At 37.3% G+C, this 23,991-nt stretch overlaps 1 protein-coding gene across 1 annotated transcript; it reads left to right on the top strand.

The window, feature by feature from the left end:
- Positions 1-1,355: 1,355 nt before the first annotated feature.
- On the top strand, positions 1,356-12,502 carry LOC579047 (arsenite methyltransferase). The gene is made up of 8 exons (XM_779182.5): positions 1,356-1,737; positions 3,430-3,580; positions 4,639-4,775; positions 5,890-6,041; positions 7,982-8,113; positions 8,670-8,812; positions 9,863-9,970; positions 10,335-12,502. Exons 1-8 carry the CDS (start codon positions 1,577-1,579, stop codon positions 10,404-10,406), a joined length of 1,056 nt encoding a protein of 351 aa, XP_784275.2. The 5' UTR covers positions 1,356-1,576; the 3' UTR covers positions 10,407-12,502.
- Positions 12,503-23,991: the final 11,489 nt, after the last annotated feature.

Raw genomic sequence — 23,991 nt, 5'->3', positions numbered from 1 at the left:
GGGCCAGCCTGGAAAAGAGGCGGATCCACGAATTTCTTACCGGGGGGGGGGGGGGGCACAAAATGGCATGGGGTGAAATCAGTAGCGTACGCAGGATTTTTTCAAGGGTGGGGTTAATTTCGCAACGACTCAGCCAGCCGCTGAATAAGCGGGGGGGGGGGGGGAGGGTAAGAGGACTTTATATATATTTTTTTTTGTGAGCACTAATTTTTTTTTTTTTTTGTGGCCGGGGAGGGGGGCACGTGCCCCATGTGACCCCTAGATCCGCCCCTGGTGATGACATAGTTTTTACATCAAATACTTTCAGCATAATTACTCAATTAATATAATTTCAGTTTGCGTTTAAAAACAGAGACACTGATATAGAGCGAGTTACATCCCGCGGCACATTACTCTTGTGAGTAATGTGCCGCGGGATTCTATATCCTTAAACTGCTGGCGAACAGAGCAACAAGACCAAGCTCTGAATTATTAGGATCTCTGTCCAGTAGTGCCGTGTTTATGCCATCGAACTGGATCGACCAAATCAATTGATTCATAATATATGTATATGCAATATTTTTTCCCATGAGAGTAACTTTTAATAGTTTCATATACTATTAATTAAATGTATTGTTAACTGTAACTGTATAATTGTTTTAAATGGGGGCACGCTACAAGTATCTCGCACCCTGGGGCAACGTGTCTGACACGGCCGGTTGTAGCAACTACTCCGAAGATCAAGGTTACAGTAATCTTGATCTAAGGAGACACGAACGAACGAATCAATAGTAAAGGCATTACACGCGGTATATATATATGGAGTGCAGTTGCACGGTCTTGTATTAGCTGTGAATTTGACTGTTCTTTCTAAATAGCTGTACTAACGCATTTGGGAGAGTACCATTTTCAAAATCATACATGATTGAGCCTAACTGCAAGAGATAGATATCTTCTACCTTTAATAGTTTATTACTATGAAACCAAACATAATAGCAAGATAACGAGTGATAATGTTTTGAAAACATTGGCATTGTTTTTCTTTAACATTTTAACTTTAGTGATTATTCACATTGCAATGATTTCCTCACTTAATGAATTTAAAATTAATGATGTTAATTGTGTGTCTTGTTTGGAAAGTTTTCAGGGGGCAACTGCCCCTTGCTCGATCTCTTCCCCCTCCAAATACTGGGTAGCATACTACCTCTCTAGTACTTTCTACAAGCATCTAGAAACTCCTTCCGAATAAGCTAGACTGGTATCCTTTCTCTGTCAAATACAACGCGTACAATACGCTCCAGTGCATCATACGGTTTGAGTGAGTTGTGTTTACATTCTTATTGGTACATACTGTATCACAATTGGCAATCACTCCGAAGCAGTCGAAATGCGTGCACCGTTTTGTTATTACTACAGCGGCAATAGGTCACACGTCTAGCGTCTGCACTGCACTTCGCCGTACATATGTTTAGCTATATAAGCCAAAGTCAAAGACAAAGTGCTAGTCTAACCTCAACATTCTACCGCCCAACGTACAACAAACACCTGCTGTTTTAAGGACACTATTATTTCACATTTACTTTTAATCACATTCAATATGGATTCAGTACACGACGACGTAAAAGAATACTACGGGAAGACGATTCAAACTGCCACCGACCTACTGACGGATACCTGTCAGCTCGGGGCAAGCACGGCGAAGGATAAGCTCAGCGTTCGGCAGGCGATCTCCTCTGTTCACGATGACATACTCGCAACGTACGTATTGCAAATCTGATTTACTTTTTAGCTCAAAGTTCCTTTAAAAAAAAAGATTAAGCTCAGAGCAGACAAAAGTGTCCGTAATAATTTATTCTCTATAGAGTATAGGATTAGGAAAAGTAAATAATCATAATGTTGGGGTTTTGGGGGGAACAGCAAAAGCTAAAAATTAAACAAAAAAACAAATATCTAGGCCTAGGCTACAGTCTAGGTCTAATTTTAACTACTAAAACTAGTAAAAACGGGTAGATCTAGAGTCTATACTTAAAATATTAACCCAAAGGCTGACCTTAATAAAGTCTCTTTTAGTTTTAGACATAATTACACAGAAGCTATAAAAATGAAATGTAAGCATGTTGCAGTTGAAGGAGACTAAACTTAACAGCCATCAACCTTTTTTCTGTCGCATCTTTTGTAAGCCTACGAGTACGATCTATTGGAATTTGATCAGTTGATATGGCCTAACTCGGCACTAGAGTCGACTCTCGGCAGAAAGTAAAGCTAGATTATCAGCCGCAAATATTATGGTGAATTTTCACATTAATTGTCTTTCAGAACGCTTCTAATTCAAGATTACTTGATCATAGTGTGTAAAATAGTTGCCAGGAAGATAATGCTGAAAACTTTAACAAGTGAAATTGTAGAAACATTATACTTCTGGCAATTCACAGGTCCATTGTGTGGTTTTCAATTCTATTTCTAAGTTGTACCACTGAAATTATTGCCAAGTACGCAAAAGTGCCGAGTTAACTCCAATTTGATGAACAAATTGCTGATTAATTAGATTGTAGCGGCTCTTACATTCGACCTATTTTCACCATACATTTATGTCTCCTGTATTTTTCCATCAGGGTATTTATTTATATTCATTATTCGTACCACGTGTGTTCATTCCTCCAATCGAGCATCGTGGTTCCGCGCATCGTTCACCCCACGTATTTTCATCACCACGAGGTTTTCTCCACTCCCGCTTACACCTCGGTCGAGTCAACAACTCCTGCTTACATCTCAGTTGAGTCAACACGTTTCTGCATGATTTCTTCTCCTGAGCTGTTCATATAGAGCACACCTATTCTAGAGAGTCGATCGATCAACAGCAAAGCTAATTCAGCTTCATCTTAATTCTTGTCCTATTTCTTCGCTTGTTTCTCTACTCGGTTCAGAGGCCTTATTACTTTATAGAGATTATAAGTTTCTTCTTCTTTACTTAATTCGCGAAGAAGCGTCATTACTTTGTACATGGTCTTACATATTCTTTCTACGGGTGATGTGCAATATTTGAACTACTACTTGTGATTTAATATATGTTCCAAGTATCTGTACTCAACAGGTGTTTCTACGAGACAAGGTAGGAAAGAAATCTATTTCTATTTCTTTTATTTAGGTGATTAAATTCCCTAAAAGATCTTATTTACTGAGGGTAGCCACATCACTAATGCCCTATAATACTGCTCTTGCTGTGGACCCTCCAATTGTTTTTGCTCCAGCCATTGCCATTGCTGGTACCCGTGTACACCCGAGTGGAGAGTGGCAAATGTGGATTAATGTCTTTCAAAACGGCAGTATAGTACCAGGCTGGGATTCGAACCCTCCACACTTGGATTGAGGGTCAAGTGCATAAACCACTATACCTGGACACCTGATATATTGTTTTCTCTCAATTTTTTGTCTTGACTTTTTATCTCCCAGGTACTATGGATGCGGTCTGACTATTCCGAGCCTGATAGAGGATGCAAGGGTCGTTGACTTGGGAAGCGGAACTGGACGTGATTGTTATGCAATCAGCAAGCTCGTCGGTCCTAAAGGATTTGTCGTAGGCGTTGATATGACAGATGAACAGGTTAGTTGTCCTTATGGGGAAAATGGAATTTCAAATTTGATTCTTCACTTCAAATGAACATTTATTTTCTTCCATTCAATTTGACAAACATATTAGACATCTGTTCAAACAATACAATTTATACGTAACGTAGGAACATAAATATAATTAAAGAACTTGTATTACAAGGAAGAAGGCGCGAAACCCGATAAGCAGAGCTTATAATGGGTACGCTCGAATACACAAATACATAATATACATTATAAATAGAAGAAAGGGAGAAAGGGATAGGCAAGGAGGAGAAGAGGATAGAGAGCTTGGAGAAAGAGAAAAGAAGAGGACTGCAACAACGTAGCAATGGAGTGTATGGCATAAACAACATAATGGCAAGATATAGGTGAAGGGTATAATGTTGAAATATTTGACTGCATAAATATATATATATATATATAATTTGTAAACATTGTTACCAAATTTTGCCGTTTCAACTTCTTTTCACAGCACACTACTTTGTGATGAATTTTAATAATTACACAAACTAAGCTCTATGTACATGTACCTGTATTTAAATAATGAAAGAAGAAATATTTTGTTGAAAAATAATTGTATTTTTTGTATTTTAGAAACTTAATGTAGATTATCTTAGAGTTTGATGGTTATTATATTATCACATTGCATTATTAATCCCCAATGCTTCTATCAGGATGTATCATTATTAAATTTTCTCCTGAAAAAATGGATTTTTCAAAGAATAGTTGACATCATCAGTGGAAAGGGTTCATAACAGTGATGAGAGGTTTGGAAGAGCTGTGGGAAAATGAAAAAAGCTCAGGTAAAAACTATAAAAACACAAAGAAAATACTTTTAAAAAACTGCAATGAAGTCTCACCTGCAGCACAGCAAATCCAGCAAGATTTTCACAAAGCAAAAAGTATATCATCATTATTTCCATCCATTTATCAGTTATTATCAACATTTTCTTTGCTTTGTGGCAGGACTCTAAAGTATCATCTAACCATTGTCATCTCTGTCCTTTTTTTTTAATTCTCCAATTTTTCCGTTTGATTTGCACCTTGCAGCTCGAGCTTGCCAGAAAGTATGTGACCCACCACCAGGAGAAGTTTGGCTACCCCGCCCCTAACGTAGAGTTCAGAAAGGGCTACATTGAGAACCTGAAAGATGCTCACGTGGAGGATAACCAGTATGACATTGTTGTGTAAGTCATGTCACCCTTTTAACCCTTTCAAGTTCAAGTTCAAGTTCAAGTTCAAGTTTATTCAAACCAAATCAAACTTAAACAATGGTACATGATATAACAGCAAGGAACACAAGAATGATAGCTCTGGGACCCCAGTGAAGGACAGGATTTACCTTCAGGGCTAAATTGATCACATTTTCCCTTCAAATTGGCAACAATAATATTTTCTCTTATTGCTACCTTAGAAAATAAATGTAATCTCTCTGAAAACAAAGAAAATACATTGGCGACAATGTTGTGAATAAGGTTGAAAAATTGCCAATTTTGATTGAAAAACAATTATTTTGAATCTCTCAATGTGTTGCCAATTTAAGGAATTTAAAGCTTATTTTCCTTTTTAGAATACCTGGCATCAAATACAATATAGTCATGTTATAAAAATGGATGCAGAATGTGCACACAAATAAGCCTTTACTTCTCATGCATCTGGCATATTATTAGGGCTCTAAATCAAAAGTTATTGAGCCAAACACTATGAAGAATGATTGTCTTAAAAGGGTTAATTTCACTTTAGCTGTATTTTAGATAAACACTCTAATATATTTCAACAGGGCTCATTACTGACAGGTCCCAGTAACCCAGTTCATATTGGCCCCCAAATTTAACCCCCCCCCCCCCTCCAACAACAACAACGACAAAAAAAAATTTAACATGGACCCTGAAAAAAATAGTTATTTTGAAGCCTCATTGAAAACAAGTACACTAATTGATTGCATATGATGGGTAAGTAATCTTTTACTTTTTTTGACATCATTGATGTCTTTGTAATTTTTCTTTAACAATATATGTACATGTAGTAATAAAATTAAAGACTTTTGACTCCCATAGGATATGTCATTGAAACAAAGTCATCTTGTGCTGGATAGCAAGCTATAAAAAAACTATGTGACAGAAAGAAAACGTTTCTCTTTTTTAAAATAGAATTTTACTTTGTTTCTAGTAGTACAACGTTTTGTCTGTTAAGAGCCAGAAGGACATTAATTATGTGTTTCATAAGTTTTGATTGATATCAACTCTTTATAAGACAGGGTCCTGTTCCAATTTAGAAACTGTATTTTGATGATACTCACAGGTCCAACTGTGTGATAAACCTCTCCCCTGACAAACCGTCGGTGGTCCGTGAAGCTCACCGGGTCTTGAAAGAAGGCGGCGAGTTCTACTTCTCAGATATCTACGTCCAGCAGGACATCCCAGAACACATCAGGAAACACAAAGTATTGTGGGGTAAGTAGTACTTCTATGGGGGTCAAAGGGAAAAGGTCATTGTATTCCTTCTGTTAAAGGTATTACAAAGTTTTGGTATGGGGTCATGAATTTGGTTCAAATAAACATATTGGAAGCATAAGTGATCCTACAATATTCCGTGTTTCTTGTCGCGGTTGAAATTGAGTCTAAAGTGATGAAATTATAAATAATAAACTCTTTATGCTGTATAGCTCCCTCTCAAGGTCAAGATTTTGATTTAGCTATAAAACAATGTTTCTTGCCCAAAATCGACCAATTGGCTATTTCCGTTTGGAAATTATATATCACAACTGCATATTTTGAAATTTTCATGGTCGCAGCTATCATTGTATGGCCGTAGGCGCTATTTGAAATTTATCAAAATTACCGGGAGCACCGGTAAATTTTGATATTCAATTTATCTCGAAAGCAGAAGTGTTTCATGGGCTACTTTTTTTAGTGCTTATAATAAATCCACAGGGGCATCCAAATATATATCAAAATTGTAAGGAATCACTATCCACCCAATTTTCATAATTTACCAAAACTTTGTATTACCTTTAATTCAATGTCAATTTTATTTTACTTTGCGTTAAAGATACAAATAACCATAACATCATTTAAATGACTCAGTCACAATAAGAGTAAGAGTATAGAAAGACACATTACAATTAAGAATGCTTAGACAAAACATGTACATAATATTTGCAAAAAAGTTTATCAGGTAAAACTTTTGAAAAATGCACTTATTTAACAAAAAAAATTAGCCATCAGAATCCTTTAATGATAAAATATGATTATTTTTGTGTGTGTTTCACAGTTGTATCATACAGTGTAAAGGCTACTGCCTATGCTCTTACTACACAAATAAATTCATTGACCAAACAGTAAAACCATAAACATAATTATACTTAACCTAAAAACCCATGTGCAGCCCTAATCCTATACATGGATCTTTCATAAAAGAAATATGGAGCAAATATTAGTTTAAATATGCAAAATATGATATTTTCTGTGCTTGTAGATGTTTGTATTTTTCAGTTTAGTAGTGAGAAAATCTTATCATATTTGTTCACAGAATGAGTTTCACAATAATACATAATATATTAATGATATTTATTTTCCAAAATTAAGCAATTTAATTTGATATATTAAGGTCATTTGAGTCTTGATATATGATAGACACATACTATAATGGGAGCATCCATTGCTTTAGAAAAAAATCACAATGTTGGCATGATTGATTTTCATACATGCATGTATGCACTCTCCCATATATGAGTTACGAAGGGGCTTGCAGTGTCATTCTAATCATGCGCCTATGACAGGGATTATAAAGGAGCTAAATATAGCCAGTTTTGTTTACATCCAAACCCGGTTGTACATGCCCTCAGTGCCTTGATAATGTTAAAAGTTCAAAGGTCGTGTGCGTGTATGAGATATGATTGTATGACCAGGAGCTATGTTTCCAAATTAATTGTGCAACGGTAGCTTATGAGCTGGAAGGGACCTTAAAGGGGTGGTTAAATGATGAAACACGTTTTGATTTGCTGTTGGTTTGATAAATGATAGTGATGAGGTGCACTTTATTTCATTTTATAGTGATAGTCTGTAATAATGGTGCAGAGGTCTCATTTTGTTGTATGTCTTTATTTCAAAAATGATATTTAACAAAATATGTTACGTACCAACTTTAGATTTTACAAAGGGTTGTGATTGGGGGCAAAAGGATTTCTATGAAGAAAAGGCCAGACATCCCTTAGATAGGATGTTAAATGGAGGCCCTGTGTGTCACATTATTACCCCGGCTGTTGCTGAGCTAGGATGATAAGGCGCTAAAGCATTTGTTCCTACAGGGTACCCATTTACTTCACCTGAATGGAGAGTGGCAAATGTAGATTAATGTCTTGAATCTCAAATGCATTTTCTCTTTCCTGTAGGTGAATGTCTGGCTGGCGCCCTCTGTTGGACAGATTTGGAGAAGTACGCTGAGGAGATAGGGTTTACCAAACCTCGTGTTGTAACAGCACGGAAGGTCAAAGTTGAGGATAAGAAGCTACTGGAAGTCACAGGTATGAATGGTTTACACCGGAGCCTCTGTTTGTAAAATTATGAAGTTGTCATACACACAATTATAGATTTAATTGTCAAAGTCATCCTCAAGGTCTTAGTCCTATCTTGGAAGAAATGATTCCTGTTTTGTAGACTTTAAACTAATATTATGAACCATAGATTTCTCTATTTGTCTTAATGACAGTAACATACAGACTGTTCCCCCCCCCCCCCCCAAAAAAAAAAAAAAAAAAAAAAAAATTGAATTGGCCTTTACCCATTTATGCTCTGAGGGTAGTGATTGAATTCAGAAGTCAGTGGGTCGACTATATCTCTCTTTTTGCAGGAGACATTATTGCAAACTGTTTAAGGTGTCCAAGGTTTATACTTGTCAAAATTCAGTGGTGGTTGGATACAACAGTATACTCTGTTCCTTTCCCACCAAATTCATCTCATTTGCGATAATTGCCTAACGGAACTGGATATTTTGTGTATTGAGCTGTATGTAGAGGAATAAGAAAATTCTGATAGTTGTCGTTGGATTAATGCATCATTTTCTTTTTTCTGCATCTGCAGGAGACATTGTTTTCATGTCAGTAACGTACAGACTGTTCAAGCTGTCCAAGGATGACTGTAAGAACCCTGCGGTGGTGACATACAACGGAACACTCGCCGAATATGAGACCGAGCTTCCCTTTGACATAGAGAACACCTTCAAGGTAAATTGAATAGCTTTCAGGGGGTGTTTCACAAAGATTCTAAGTCAAACTTAACTCTAAGTTGGACTTAAAAATTATGGAGAGCCATTTGTAGCCTTAAAATAAAATATATTCAATAATGAAAATTCAAGTATTTTAGACTTTTTATAAATTCCACATAAAGAACATTAATCTCCCATGATAATAGAAAATATGAATGATTTGAATCAACATTTTATGCCTTTTAAAATAACTTTTACAAAATATTTTCAAGGATGCTAACAGCTTTCCATAATTGTTAAGTCGAACTTAGAGTTAAGTTCAACTTAGGATCTTTGTGAAACACTCCCCTGGTTATGTTTCCTTCCCAGCATTCAGACTACCTGAATTCATTGTATGGCTAAGTTATTACCTTTTTCCCAGACTGTATGTCATGTTAAAATAAAAGTTACGTCATGTAATGAAATGTCGTATAACGAAACAAATGATTGAGCAACCTTTTGAACAATAACTCAATGAAGAATCAAGGTCCCACATTTGTCTGAATAGGGCTTGTGGTGAGAGTGCTCTGACCTCTTCAAATTAGTTTCTTTATAGGACGTTTCTTGATGTCATCATGGTTGTTTCCCAGTCTCTATGCACCTTTCGCTTTCTGATAAATCTTATACAACCTTACTTTATACAACGTTTCTTTATACGTTTCTTTATTCAACGTTTATTTATAGTTAATAAAACGTTTATTTATAGTTTATAAAACGTTTATTTATAGTTTATAAAACGTTTATTTATAGTTTATAAAACGTTTATTTATAGTTTATAAAACGTTTATTTATAGTTTATACAACGTTTCTTTATAGTTATAAATACAATGTTTCTTTATACAAGTTTCATGTAAATTTCCTTTAGACTGACTGCTACTTATTATTCAAATTCTCTACAAAATTGTTTTATGAATGCAATGGAATGTCAACACTTTGTGATTCAGAAATATATCTGAAAGTATTTATAGATACATGTATGTAAGCTATATAAATGCCATCCTTGATCATTTTATTGTGTGTCTTCCAACAGGCTAACGTTCCTGTCAAGGTAGATGCAGAATTAGCAGAGATCATGAGGAAGTCAAGATATAGCAAAGTCTTCACAATTGGAGATGGTGCAAAGAGTGGCGAAACCGAGGTATTTTCAAGTTGTGGAGCTTATAAATACACATGTAATGTAATACCTTTATTGGACTTAATATTACTGAAACTGTCTTTCACATAGTTATGTCGAATAAAAACTTTTTATTCACGGACATCATCAACTATTTTACTCTTTGCTATTCAGACGTGTCTTTTTATGCCAAACACGAATGTCATTTATTGGTTGAAGATGGTTGAAAAGAGATTAATCCATTGACTGCCAAGTTCTCTTATTCCCATACACTTTATACAGGTGCAACCCTGTTCAAGTAAGCAATGGTTTAAAGGGGGAGATGCAGGAATAAGTGAATGTTTCTTAGAGTTTGATTGTTTGTTTTTTTTTTTTTTTTTTTTTTCAGATCGCCAAGGATTGCCCAGTGGATCCCTATGTGTACCTAGGCTGCGCTGATGCGGCTCCGGGCTGCTGTTAACTGGTCTCCAACTGTCTAGGACCAAGTCTTACTCAATTCAGGCCTGGTGTTTAGTTTCAGGACTATAACCCATCACATTTAGGAATATGGCTCACTCCATTCAGGATCAGGTCTTGATTCATTATGAACCAGGACTCACTCTATTTAGGACCATATCTCTATTGAAGACTAGGATCCAATTCATTTAGGAGCGCGACTGACTGTATTCAGGACTATGACTTCCACTTGGCCTAGAACTCACTCCATTCAGGGTCAGGTCTTCAATCAGTTTGGACCAGGACTCGGTCTTATCAAGAACCATGACTCATCAATTTAAAAATGGGCTTACTTCATCCTGGACCAGGACACATCTCACTAAGGACCAAGACTTCCACTCAGAACCAGAACTCACTCCAATAGGATCAAGTCTCGGTTCACTCAGGACCTGGACTGACTTCATTCAGGTCCAGCTCTTCAAGGATAGCCTACTCTAAACCCTATCAATGAACCTTTCTAGAAGGGTCATTAGCTTAATACCTAACTTTAACTTTTTTTTCTTCTTTTTGTCCTAAGCTTACCACAAGAGCAGTTTGAAGTTATGAAATCATGTATCAAATATTGCTTGTAGACTAGCAGTCATCAAACCATTATTAGTTAGAGGCTGTGAATAACTATGAAATCATGTACCAAGTTTTGCTCGTAGACTAGCAGTCATCAGACCATTATTATTTAGAGGCTGTGAATAATTATGAAATCATGAACCAAATTTTGCTTGTAGACTATAAGTCATCAGACCGTCATTATGATCACTGTTCAATAATGAAAGTAGACAGAAGACTACAGCATTATATATCCAGTAGAAACACGCTGTTTCTGAGCATACACTGCCTGTGTCAAATGCATGTGTGCCTACCAGTATACGCTGTATGAATCTAGTTATATCATTGTTCATTTATCTTTGAATCAGTGTGCATCTCCAAAGTGAAAATATTGTAAGAACTTGTGAGCCCATCTGATGGACATATTCATATTTTCTAGTCCTATTTTAATTTCAGTCACACTTGTATGATCAAAATTCACAAACTCTGAGAGATGTTGCATCATGTCTGCTTTACAAGCATTGCCCATCATTACATGTTTGTATTCATATGTAATCTAGAATGGAATAGAGTTCAACTTAAAGTTTGCAAATATTATAAGATGCATCATCAATGATGTTATGAGTGTTATCAGCAAAATTACTCGCAATATTTTCATCTTGCTGTGTGTGCAGGTCTTCATTCTGAATTGATATTAATGGGTTTTCAAGATTTCCTACAGAAACAAAAGACTCTTTCTTAGGGGTGAATTTTTTTTCTTAAAATTTGTTTTTAATCCATATTTGAGCAATCTACTAGAGCTTTTGTTTATATCAGGCTCCCGTGGACCTCTCACTGATTGTCTTTTTTGTTTCTTTGTTTTCTTTTAAACCATTAAGGAGATACCTTTACTTCCAAAAGGTAAATAATTTGCTCTTCCATTTTAGCCTTGAAATCAAATAAAGAGACTTCAGAAAATAAGTTTAATTTTAGAGTGATATACCATATTATAATACAATGTGCTTCTACATAATACTTCATGCTAATTCAATGCAACTCAGGAACAATAATACGAATGACATCATGATCCTGGTTTTTGTAGTTTATATATGCAGCTTCACATCATTATTTTAGTTGTAATACTTTTTTAAAGGTATTAACAGGTATTGTAGTAAACATGTGAAAAATAATGGTATGATATGCATGTTTATCATTACACCATGTTAATGAGTAATGGTAATTGAAATGATTACTAGGAAATGAAGCGTAAGTTGTGATATCATTGATTGTTGTACATGTATTTGATTTACATATGTAAATAAAAGATATATTGATATTTGACGGGTAGGATTTATAGGCAATTTTGATGACATGATTTATCAGTTATTAAATAGCAAAGGAGTTTTACAGAGGAATAATAAAGGCAAATAAGAATGAGCGTGTTTGACTGTAATAGTATTTATGAGTAAGTTGATGAAATACAGATAATGAAAATGGTATTATAGAGGCAGTCCACCCTGATAATTATCTGGAATTAATTTTAAAAAAGCAGAAAAAACAAGAAACTAATTATTGAAAGTTGGAGCCAAATTCGATTAAAAATTAGAAAGTTCTGAATTTTTGAAGTTGTCTTTAGTAAAACAAAAAATTGGCAACACTGAGGTTTCTTGCAAGGTCCTCTCCAATTTGCTCATTATATATACAGAAAATTTCATAAGCTTTAATTCTCTTGGTTATTGATAACAGAATAGATTTGTTTCATACAGGGGTTGTATAAAAACATATTTTTAATAAATATATTTAGGGTGCATGAATGATTTAAATTTAAAAATAGTAATTTTTTATTATTTATTTTTAGTACAGGGCAAATGGGAAGGGACTTTGCAAGATATATCACAGAGTTGCCAATTTGTGCTGGATTAATCACAACTTCAATTTGTCTTCTTTTTAATTGGATTAATTGGACTTTCACTGACTGGTTCCTTTCATTTTTCTGTTTTTATCAGAACGAACTTAATATCAGTTTCTTTTTCCCCTTGAACATTCATAATGTTGATTATTTTTGTAATAAATACGATAATGCATTTGAAAAATATGAATATGAATTGTATGTATGTGATTGTATTTACTTGGCATTAACAGACGTTGTAGAAATGGAATTATTTTTGAATGTCTAAAATTATGAGGATTAAAATTGTTGTCATTCAGACACTTTTTTTGTTCAAGGCTGTGGTCTTTGGTTCCTTTTGGCTGTTTGAAAGAAGCAGAGAAATGGGAATGAAGGGGAAAGAGCAAACAGCGGAGGAAGGGAGAATCGGTATAGGAGTGGTGATTTGGTAGAGAAAGATGGGGATGAGGAGAGAGGTAGAATAGTTAAGAAGGTGTGGGTGGGGGGGGGGGGGCAAGGACACTTGTAAGAATTTGTGACTTCACTTTTGGCAACCACTCGCCAAGCGCGTAGCCAGGATTTCATTTTAGGGGGGGCGGTAGTGAGCACGCAAAGCGTGCGAATCACTTAAAGAGCGCGCAAAGCGCGCTCCCTAAGGGGGTGGGTGCAGGGAGGGGGAGTTTCCCCCCTCCCGCGCGAAGCGCGGAAGCTTTGAAAGAAGACGATTCGTTGTACCTTTCTCGACTCATAATCCTTGTCTGAATTCAGTCCCTCCCCTCTCTCGCGCGAAGCTTTGACGTTTCATTAAATTATTAGAGAAAGAAGACGATTCGTTGTACCTCTCTCGACTCTTAATCCTTATCTGTATTCAGTCCCTCCCCTCTCTCACGCGAAGCTTTGACGTTTCATTAAATTATTAGAGAAAGAAGACGATTCGTTGTACCTTTCTCGACTCTTAATCCTTGTCTGAATTCTGTTCCCCCCCCCCTCTCGCGCGAAGCTTTGACGTTTCATTAACTTATTAGAGAAAGAAGACGATTCGTTGTACCTTTCTCGACTCTTAATCCTTGTCTGAATTCTGTTCCCCCCCCCCTCTCGCGCGAAGCTTTGACGTTTCATTAAATTATTAGAGAAAGAAGACGATTCGTTGTACCTTTCCCGACTGATATTTCTTAATTTGCACTCAGTTTCCCCCTTCCCGCGCGAAGCGCGGAAGCTTTGACGATTCATTGTACCGTTCTCGACTCCTTTTCCCTTTTTCTTCCTACGTCCTCTTTCTTTTTTTTCTTCTCTTTCTCTCTCTTTTTTTTTTGGCCGGCGTTTGGGGGGGCGACCGCCCCCACCGCCCCCCCCTGGCTACGCGCCTGCCACTCGCAAAACGAGGATATCCGATATCTTCAGTTTGAGAACCCTGTGAAATTGTTATGTTTGAAGCCATTATTAAATGGGGATACGTTTATGTATGTCCTCTATTTACATAGAAAAAGTAGGTCCTTGGTTATTTAGAAAATTTCCAGAGAGAGAGAGAGAGAGTGAGTGAGAGAGAGAAAGAGAGGTGAGAAATTTCAGAGTTTAAACTTTCACTTACCTGTTTTTCTCATTTTTCATTTTTTTTAAAAACCAAATTAGTATCAGGATGGACTTCCCCTTTAAAGAGATTTCCAAAGTTTCAGCAAAGTATGCATTATTAGGGAGGAAATTTAAATCAAACTGATATAACAAGTAGTATTTCAGAAAGTTACATATACCTCTGTTATATATCCTCTGTTTTACCATGTTCAATCTCATGACCGTCAACCTGATGTCTGTTCTCAATATTGTTAAACAGCGCCATCAGACGACAGAACTTAAAAAGCTAAGAGACGCAATAAACCGATAAGAAAGCGAATCTTTCATATTGTAGGCCTAATTGTAGGGATTTTGTTGATGTTATTGTTACTGTTGTTGATTAACTTTTTCTTTTTCAATCTTGGTGTTAGAACAGTTCAATCAGTTTTTTACCATAGATGGACATCGCTCATAAAGCACGGAGGGAACACAATCATGACACCCCCGGCCCCCCCCCCCCAAAAAAAGAGACTGAGCAATGACTTGTATCCGACTGTTTTTCTTCTTCTCACTCTACCCTCCCCCCCCCCCCAAACCCCGACTCCTTCTCCTGTTTCTCTCTCTCTCTCTCTCTCTCTCTCTCTCTCTCTCTCTCTCTCTCTCTCTCTCTCTCTCTCTCTCTCTCTCGCTCTCTTTCACCGTTCAATTTCGTGACCGTATAACCTCATTGCCCCCACCCGATCACCCGTATGCCCCCTGCAACGTACCCCAGGCAATACTACACCAATGATTACGCGTTATGTACAAATTCAAATTCAAAGTCATATACATGTTGTCTGCACGTAAGTCGTTATACGTGCTAGATAATCTATTGAGCCTTGATATGACACAAACAACGATCGTTTCCCGTCTGATCCATCCCCCGCCAATGACCGTCACAGCAGTATATCAACGACGCTTCAATTACAGGTGAATGGATAAATCAATATTGTCCTCGCCGGGCCTCGGGGGTGTGATGCTCCTGCCGTTGGAAAGCCTTGAACAGAAATGGTCACAGTTAGTGTCACGCTAATGAGAAAATACAACTTGAACTCTTTCCTCTTTGGGATGATAGATAATATTTTTATAGATGATGACATGAAACAATTAAATGGCGTATGGTTCTGGCTACAGAGAGGGCACAGACTGGTATGATAGTATGGCGGTGGTGGTGGTAGGGATCTTTGCCTTTCGTCTCTCTACCTCCCCCCCCCCCCCCCCCCCCCCCCCATTTCCCCTGGCTCCTTTTCTTTCTCTCTCTCTCTCTCTCTCTCTCTCTCTCTCTCTCTCTCTCTCTCTCTCTCTCTCTCACACACTCTCTCTCTCTCTCTCTCTTACTTTATCTCCTTCTCTTGTCTTTTCAATTCGCCATTCGCTTGCGAAATGCCCTCTCCCCAAGTGTAAAATAGAAATAATTAATTGCCCCAACAGAAGCGGATCTAGAGGGGGGGGGGGGGTTGGGGGGGGGGTTGCAACCCCCCCCCCCCAAAAAAAAAAAAAAAAAAAAAAATCTGGGGACCATTTTTTTAAATCTTATCTTTTTTTAAAACTTGTAATTTTATTTTATTCTATTTCTATGTATTTATTTCATTTATTATTATTATTATTATTATTATTATTATTATTATTATTATTATTTCTTTTTGGGGGGAGGGGGGGGGGTTGGGCGAACAAATGTCACAGAGTCCCTTGCCCCCCCCCCCCCCCCATCAGCTTTTTTGAGGACACGGGCCACCGCCGAAGTGACAAGCTAGGCCAGCGTTGCCGATTCTCATCCCCAAAATCCCCACATTAAAAAAAAAAAAAAAAAAAAAAGGAAAAAAAAAGAAAAAAAAAAAAGAAAAAAAGAAAGAAAAAAGAACGCACGCTGGAGAGAAACCCTTTCAAGTGCAAATATTGTGAGAAGATATTCAACTCATCTGGTAACTTAACCAAACACATGATAACTCTGGATATAACTGTGTATTTAACTGTTACTTGATTTAAAAAGACGTTATCATGCACTGCTTTTTATGGTCTCCATTGTGTTAATAGATGCCAGGAAAACATCACTTACGGGGTTCAAATAAACACCCCCAAAAAATCGGCTCGCCGCTTCGCGGCTCGTGGACGATGCTCCGCATCGTCATTATTGGTCAACCCCCCCCCCCTGAGCAAAAAGCTAGATCCGCCCCTGCCCAAGAGCTTACTATTTTTCCATCGCAGTCCTTTTGCAAGGAATATTTTTTACTCTTTCCGTTCTAGTTGTTGACCTACGTGATTATAACTGCATATTGCGATAAAATGAACCCGGTTTTAGAAACGTTAATTTTGATTCTCAATCATCATAGCTTTCAATATTGCGCTTTATTAATTTTAAAACTTTGTGTCAAATTGAAGATGCTTTGCATAGTAAAAACTGAAGTTAAATCACCATTTAAAAGGGCCGAGGAGTGACCAATCTTTCAAAATGGTAGATTAACACTTTAAACATGCTGGATCCAACACTATAAAGGTTGAATCTAGCAGGTTAAAAGGAACAATCTGACATTTTGAAAGAGTGGTCACTCCTCGGCCCTTTCAAATTGACATTTAACATTTCAGTCTTTAGAGTGATGATGTGTATCATGCTCTACATTTTGCTTTGCTCGGTGATCTAAGGCAGCGTTTTTCAACCTCTTTTAGTCACGGCACCATTTCAAGAAATAGAAAGTGTGGCGTCACCCCAATCCCATATTCATCGCATGAACATTCATTTTGCAATAAGTCCCGCAACAAGTGCACTCGTCAAATGCCATGTCCACACGTATGAGCACATTTTTTTCCAAGCTTTTATTAGCGAGCGAACAAAAATGGATAAAACTGTCGGTATGATAGAATGTTATTTTGTACTGCCCTATAAATGGAATAAAACAATCCTGATATTTGGTAAACTTTGTTGCTGTTTCCGAAATCAGATACAAAATATTTTACAAAGAAAAATATACAAATGAAATATACATGTACATAGATAACACTTGGAGGAAAGCCCAATTAAGCAATGTTTATAGAACATTACTGTTCTACCTTGCACGCACATGAGAATAATATTTTTATGCGGGCATATTCTTGCCAAGAACATCCTGTTTCTAAAATTTACGTACGAGTGTGGTAAAAAAAAGTAATTTCAATATATTATGAGATATATTCGGGCACCTTGCTGCCCTGATAATTATGACGATATTGGGCACCTCACTTTCAAATAGAAAGATATTACGGCACCTCGTTGCTTAAATATTGAGGTATTCAGACATTTCACTGCCTGAAATAATTCTGTTTAAAAATTGCGAGCGAGCAAAGTGAGCGAGGTAGAAAGATACTTCATGATCTTTTGAATGTTCTTTTCTCATGAAAACACAACATTTTATTGATTGACGTCACTCCCTTGAGAAAAGATCAAGAACATGATGGTTCATTTTAGTGGCTATAATATTTATTAATTCGGAGGTTTTGTTAATAATAATAATAACATTCCGCTTTTATATAGCGCCGAATACATCGATACAACGATGTGTCTAGATTACCCCGGTCATCGGATTCAGGCTTACCCGCACACAATGTATGCACATTCTCCACTCCCTGGAGAGCATTCCGGCCAGTCGTCATTTTACAAACGCACACTAATAACTTGCCCATCCAACCACATTAACTTTCGCATCCTACCGGGTACACATTTAACACCTGGGTGGAGAGTGGCAAATGTAGATTAACGTCTTGCCAAAGGAAATTAGTGCTGCGGCGGGACTCGAACCCCGCACCTTGTGATCTGCAGTCGGGTGACTTATCCACTACACCACAACACCTCTACTCTACTCTACGATACTCCGATATTTCTTTACACAGTTTATTGTATTATTAACAAAAAGTAGAATTACTTAATTATTGAACACGGGTCCACCTCTTCGAGATGATTATGATGAATCATGAAGCAGATGATGACCTTTTGTGTGAGAAATTTTTGGCGAATTAAATGCCAATAATGAATCTAGCTTTCTCTAATAATATTGCCTCATTTTCAGTGAAAATTGTGATTGTTTTCTCCTGTTATTCTCTCAGTGTATGTCTGTCTGCAATGTCTAGATGCCATATCTCTCCGTCTAAAGTTTTTCCTCTCCTATATCTCATGCACTTTAAAAGGTTTTGAATCTCTCTATCTCTCATGTATATAAGCACTTTCATCTATCTTTCGTACCGTCTGTCTCCGTATTGTCCCCGTCTCCCTCCCCTTCTCTCTGTCTGTCTGTCTCTCCCTCTCTCCCCCTCTCTCCGTATTTTTTTTCTCTCTCTCTTCTCTCTCCCTCTCTCTTTTCTTTCTCCCTCCCAGTCTCTCTCTCTCTCTCTCTCTCTCTCTCTCTCTCTCTCTCTCTCTCTATCTCTCTCTCTCTCTCTCTCTCTCTCTCTCTCTCTCCCTTTCTCTCTCCAACACTCTTCACCCAAAAGGCTATGTTTCCAAAAATACCACTATTCAAAACACACGGCGGATTACGTGTGTTACGTGGGTGTGCACAGATTGAATGGTTCGTTCACTTTACATCACGTCTCCATGCAGCGCGGCGCCACAAGACCATGCACTGTTTTTTTTATCGTAATGTTTGTCCTTTTTAAAGTGCCGCATTCGATTGATTTCTAGCTACACATATCTCGCCATGCTCAGATGATAGTATTCCACTTTTGATCTTCAATTTACATAACAGCTCAGCCAGACATATAGATGATGTTATCCTCATTCCAACATAAGCGAAGCCGAAGGGGGCAAGGGGTGCACTGGGGCACCCCCCCCCCGAAAACCCACCCAGATATTACAGCTTTTCAGCTTTCAAACGCAGTCTAACCCCGCTCTCCGTCTTACCTACGATGATATTTCCATGCCCCCCCTCTCTCTCTCTCTCTCTCTCTCTCTCTCTCTCTCTCTCTCTCTCTCTCTCTATCTTTACTACTTATTAAGCAACATACTTTGCAGTTGGGTTTGATGGTTTGTATATTAATTTTCGAGCGAGCGAAGCGATCAAGAAAAAATTGTAAGATTTGTAAGGTCCCATGCAGTGCGCATTAAGCACAATCTAACGAAGAAAGACTAAACAGTTCTTATATAAGTGACATAATTATAACATTTATAAATGTGAGCGAGCTCTAGGTTAAATTAAAGAAAAAGGGGATGCATTTATAAAAATTAAAAAAAGAAGAAAAAGGGGCACTTATCCAAATGAAATATGAAAATGAACTTATTAGAAAGGAACAGGGGCACGTTACAAATAAAAGGGGCACTTATCAGAGGTGAAAAGTACTCTTATTAAAGGGATTGGGTAACTTTGTATCAGATTCTGAAACAAAATCCTGGATTTAGCTCATGCTGCAATGATAATTATAAACCTATAGGTCAGTAATTTTGCGTTTTCCTCACGGTTTTCATAACACTATGGTCTATTGGGGAAAACGAGTATGGTAAATGCGTTCACTCAAAGATTTTTTACTTTTTTGAGGAACTTCTTGATCATTTTGAAGCGCAATTTTTTGTATGGCTTCAATATTACACCATGCAGATACTGAACACGTAGGGCCGTGCATCTCAGATTTAACATTGTTAAACGATGCCTTTAAAAAGGAAAAGAACTGTTATAAGAAAGGAACGGGGCACTTGTCCTATGTAAAAGGGGGCTGTTTAGGGGGTAACTGAAAAAAAGTGGGGGCACAGTGCCCCCCCCCCCTCCTGGGAGTTCCACCTCTGCATAATCGGCATAAGTGAAAAGGAAAAAAAAAAGGAAATTCATGGCATTTCAGCAACATTTGTAAATCACTGGTATCGAATTATAAATAAACCACGTTTTAATTTTGCCCCCAAGCCCCCCCCCCCATCAGTACGCCAGTGGGGGGGGGGGTGGGTGGAAATAAAGCTACAACAGGAGCACAACACACATGCATTTCAACATTCAAGAGATGACCCCCCCCCCCCCCACTCTCCACCCCGGCAAACTTCGGAGTAGTGCAAACCTCGAATTCTTGTTGTTTCTTCACATTTATTTTTTTCACAACTACTCGACAGATGCACTATAGAAAAATAGGATTTATCAGTCACTCAATAAAACATGATGGTAATGTTAAATTATTGGATACGACCTGTCAAACTTCAATTTTGATTGATATCCTTTACGATGACAAAATCATGTTTGTGAATTATTAGTTTATATCGATTATCTACTTTGATCATCAAAATCATAATTATAATACTCAAATAGTCCGACAGAGAATCAATGTTGCCGTCAATAAATCAGAATCGGGCGTTGCCTAGCAGTCGGGCAAAATGGTACTCAGACTCAATTCCCAATAAATTACTCCCTGGTTAGAGTTAACACCGATTAATCTGCATGCGCTGACGCGAGTCATGCTAAAACGTTTTCCCTTATCCCTATTTTTTACGAGATAATTGTCTTTGACAAAATAACGACCCATCTTGAAGCTCATGCTGCGTTTGTTTATCACGCCACTTAAAATCATGCGCTAAAACATTAAAGGGGAAGATCTGACGACAATTTATTTTTTCAATTTAAAGTAATTCTATAAAATGTAATACATGTCGATTTGGTTCAGGCTCATTATTATTTGTATTTTTATAATCCTGTGCCTAAACTTATAGTTTATATTCTCTTATTCGAGGGATAAAACCATAGGTGTGGGGAGGGGGGGGGGGGAGTGCAAGTACATTTTTCCTGTAATGCATCATGGGGTAGGGGTTGTACGAATCTTAAGCTTCCCATTTTTGGAAATTTAACTATTACAAATGATGTATTTTCAAATTTTCAGAAACATAATAATTATGATTATGTCTCTAAAGACAAGCAAGCAGTAAGAAACTTCCCCCTCGAGGAAACGTGATAGTATAGGTTTGATACGGTGGGAGACAGCCCCCCCCCCCCCCCCCATGGTACGTGCCCCCTGAACCTCCACTGTCACCACGGAACAACGCCGACAGCGGGGGTCTGAAAAACAAATACGAGGGTCACAAAGTTGGGGTACATATCCGGGCGCTGTTTGGGAAGTGGCGCTTCTAGCGGGAGTATATTGGGCACGTGCCCCGGATGCGCTTAAAGGGGGCGCATACAACGCAAAGTAGATAAAGGGGGACAATTTATTTTTTTTAAAATCTACGATGTGCCCCAATTCAAAGCGTAATTCATATTAGAGATCAGGGATTAGAATGCGAAAAAAACTATGAAGCTCGGTCGCTTTGCTCACTCGCATTTTAGCGCTTAGAGACTTCGGTGGTAAGCGCTTTATATGTAACGTTTTTATTATTATTTATTATTATTTGTTGTGACAGGGCGAATTAAAGAAGAAGAAGAAGAAGAAGAGAAGAAGAAGAAGAAGAAGAAGAAGAAGAAGAAGAAAGAAGAAGAAAGAAGAAGAAAGAAGAAGAAAGAAGAAGGAAGAAGAAGGAAGAAGAAGAAGAAAGAAGAAGAAAGAAGAAGGAAGAAGGAAGAAGAAAGAAGAAGAAGAAGAGAAGAAGAAGGAGAAAGAAGAAGAAAGAAGAAGAAAGAAGAAGAAAGAAGAATAAAGAAGAAGAAAGAAGAAGGAGAAAGAAGAAGAAAGAAGAAGAAAGAAGAATAAAGAAGAAGAAAGGAGAAGAAAGAAGAAGAAGAAGAAGAAGAAGAAGAAAGAAGAAAGAAGAAGAAAGAAGAAGAAAGAAGAATAAAGAAGAAGAAAGAAGAAGAAAGGAGAAGATAGAAGAAGAAAGGAGCAGAAAGAAGAATAAAGAAGAAAGAGGAAGAAGAAGAAGGAGAAGAAGAAAGAAGAATAAAGAAGAAGAAAGAAGAATAAAGAAGAAGAAAGAAGAAGAAAGGAGAAGAAGAAGGAGAAAGGAGAAGATAGAAGAAGAAAGAAGAAGAAAGAAGAAGAAAGGAGAAGAAAGGAGAAGATAGAAGAAGAAAGAAGAAGAAGAAGAAGAAAGAAGAAGAAGAAGAAGAAAGAAGAAGAAAGAAGAAGAAGAAAGAAGAAGAAGAAGAAAGAAGAAAGAAGAAGAAAGAAGAAGAAAGAAGAAGAAGAAGAAAGAAGAAGAAGAAGAAGAAGAAGAAGAAGAAGAAGAAGAAGAAGAAGAAGAAGAGAGAAGAATTAAATTAATGAAATTGAGAATATCGAAGAAGAAGAAGAAGAAGGAGAAGATGATGAAGAAGAAGAAGAAGAAGACAAAGAAGAAGAATGAGAACAAGAAAAAGAAAAAAGAATATAACTTGTTAACCACAAAGTGGGTGTGAAAATAACAGGAAACGATCCTAAACAAAACCACAAGGCGAAAGTTAACGCATGGGTAAGCCTAAAGAGGGCAACATGTTCTAATTTCTAAAGGAGGCCCTGAATTGTAGGACAATAACCCCCGGAAACGGGAAACCAGCGTTTAGGCCATTAACAAATATGCTTCCTTTTTGGGGGCCGCCTCCTCTTGTTTTTTGGGTTTTTTTTGGTTGAAATTTTTTAATTAAAAAAAAAAAGAAAAAATAACACATGAAAAACACTACTCAAATGGATCTATTTCTGATTAAAAAAAAAAAAAAAAAATGTCGGCGGCCATCTTGAAAAAAGCTCGACTTTCAAGGAAAATGTGCCGAGCAGCCATTTTTAGCGGCCATTTTGAAAGAAAGAAAAAAAAAAGGGCCTCCTCCTTCCTATTTTTTCGAAAAAAACAGGACGCTTAACATGTTTTTTTTAAAATTATTTGGCCTTATTATACCTTTTTTTTTAGTCACAGCACCCTTTTAGGAGTTAAAAAGTTTCGCGTCACCTCAATCAAAAATTAATCAAAGAGCATTTGTTTTCCATCCAGTCGAGGCCCGTATACACAATACGTGAACATTTTCGCGTAAGGGTTTATATAGCCTGAAAAATGTACTATCCGAATCCAAAATATTGCACTTTCAATATAGCAAAAATGTTATTTAGTCATCAATATGCACTATATGAAATTATAAATCATATTTGGTCATCTCGTTGCCATCAGGAATCATTTGATTTATCAATATATTTTGTGCGAGAATTGAAGCGAGCTAGGGGCAAAAAGACAATAACGGTTGTATAAATTTCATTTCGATATAAAAGATAAATACGGTTATCAGTATCGGGCGCCATGCTGCCTGAATCATGACGATCTGGAGGGATAATTCACAACCCTTGACCTTTGAAAGTGGGGAGATCTGTCACTCCTATTATCTCCATTTCATTTTAGGAATTATCATGCTGTGCATCCGTTAATGATTTTCATTATTTGAAGAGCGGGGGGGGGGGGGGGTAGTGAGCACATTTTTATTTTGGGTTCTTGAAAATTTTAAAAATTAATTTGCACCCCCCCCCCAAAAGGTAAAAATCACGTGTTTTTACATCATTTTTTTTTCTTAAGGGGCGGATCCAGGGGCAGATCCCCCTGGATCCGCCACTGTGTAGTACCAACCACCAATAATCTCTTTCATTAAAAAAAACGTATAGCAAGGGAAATCCTGAGGGATCGAGTTACGACAGAGATCCTTTATTTTTTAAAACAACGTAAGATTTT

This window comes from Strongylocentrotus purpuratus, unplaced genomic scaffold (assembly GCF_000002235.5).
Source record: "Strongylocentrotus purpuratus isolate Spur 01 unplaced genomic scaffold, Spur_5.0 spur5_scaffold_3, whole genome shotgun sequence".
Lineage (NCBI taxonomy): Eukaryota > Metazoa > Echinodermata > Echinoidea > Camarodonta > Strongylocentrotidae > Strongylocentrotus > Strongylocentrotus purpuratus.
This window is presented reverse-complemented; position numbering and strand designations above follow the sequence as displayed.

Coding starts and splice junctions, on each gene's coding strand:
- LOC579047 (XM_779182.5), top strand. CDS start 1,577: ATGGATTCAGTACACGACGACGTAAAAGAATACTACGGGAAGACGATT. Junction 1,738..3,429: donor CACGATGACATACTCGCAAC/GTACGTATTGCA, acceptor TTTATCTCCCAG/GTACTATGGATGCGGTCTGA. Junction 8,114..8,669: donor GAAGCTACTGGAAGTCACAG/GTATGAATGGTT, acceptor CTGCATCTGCAG/GAGACATTGTTTTCATGTCA.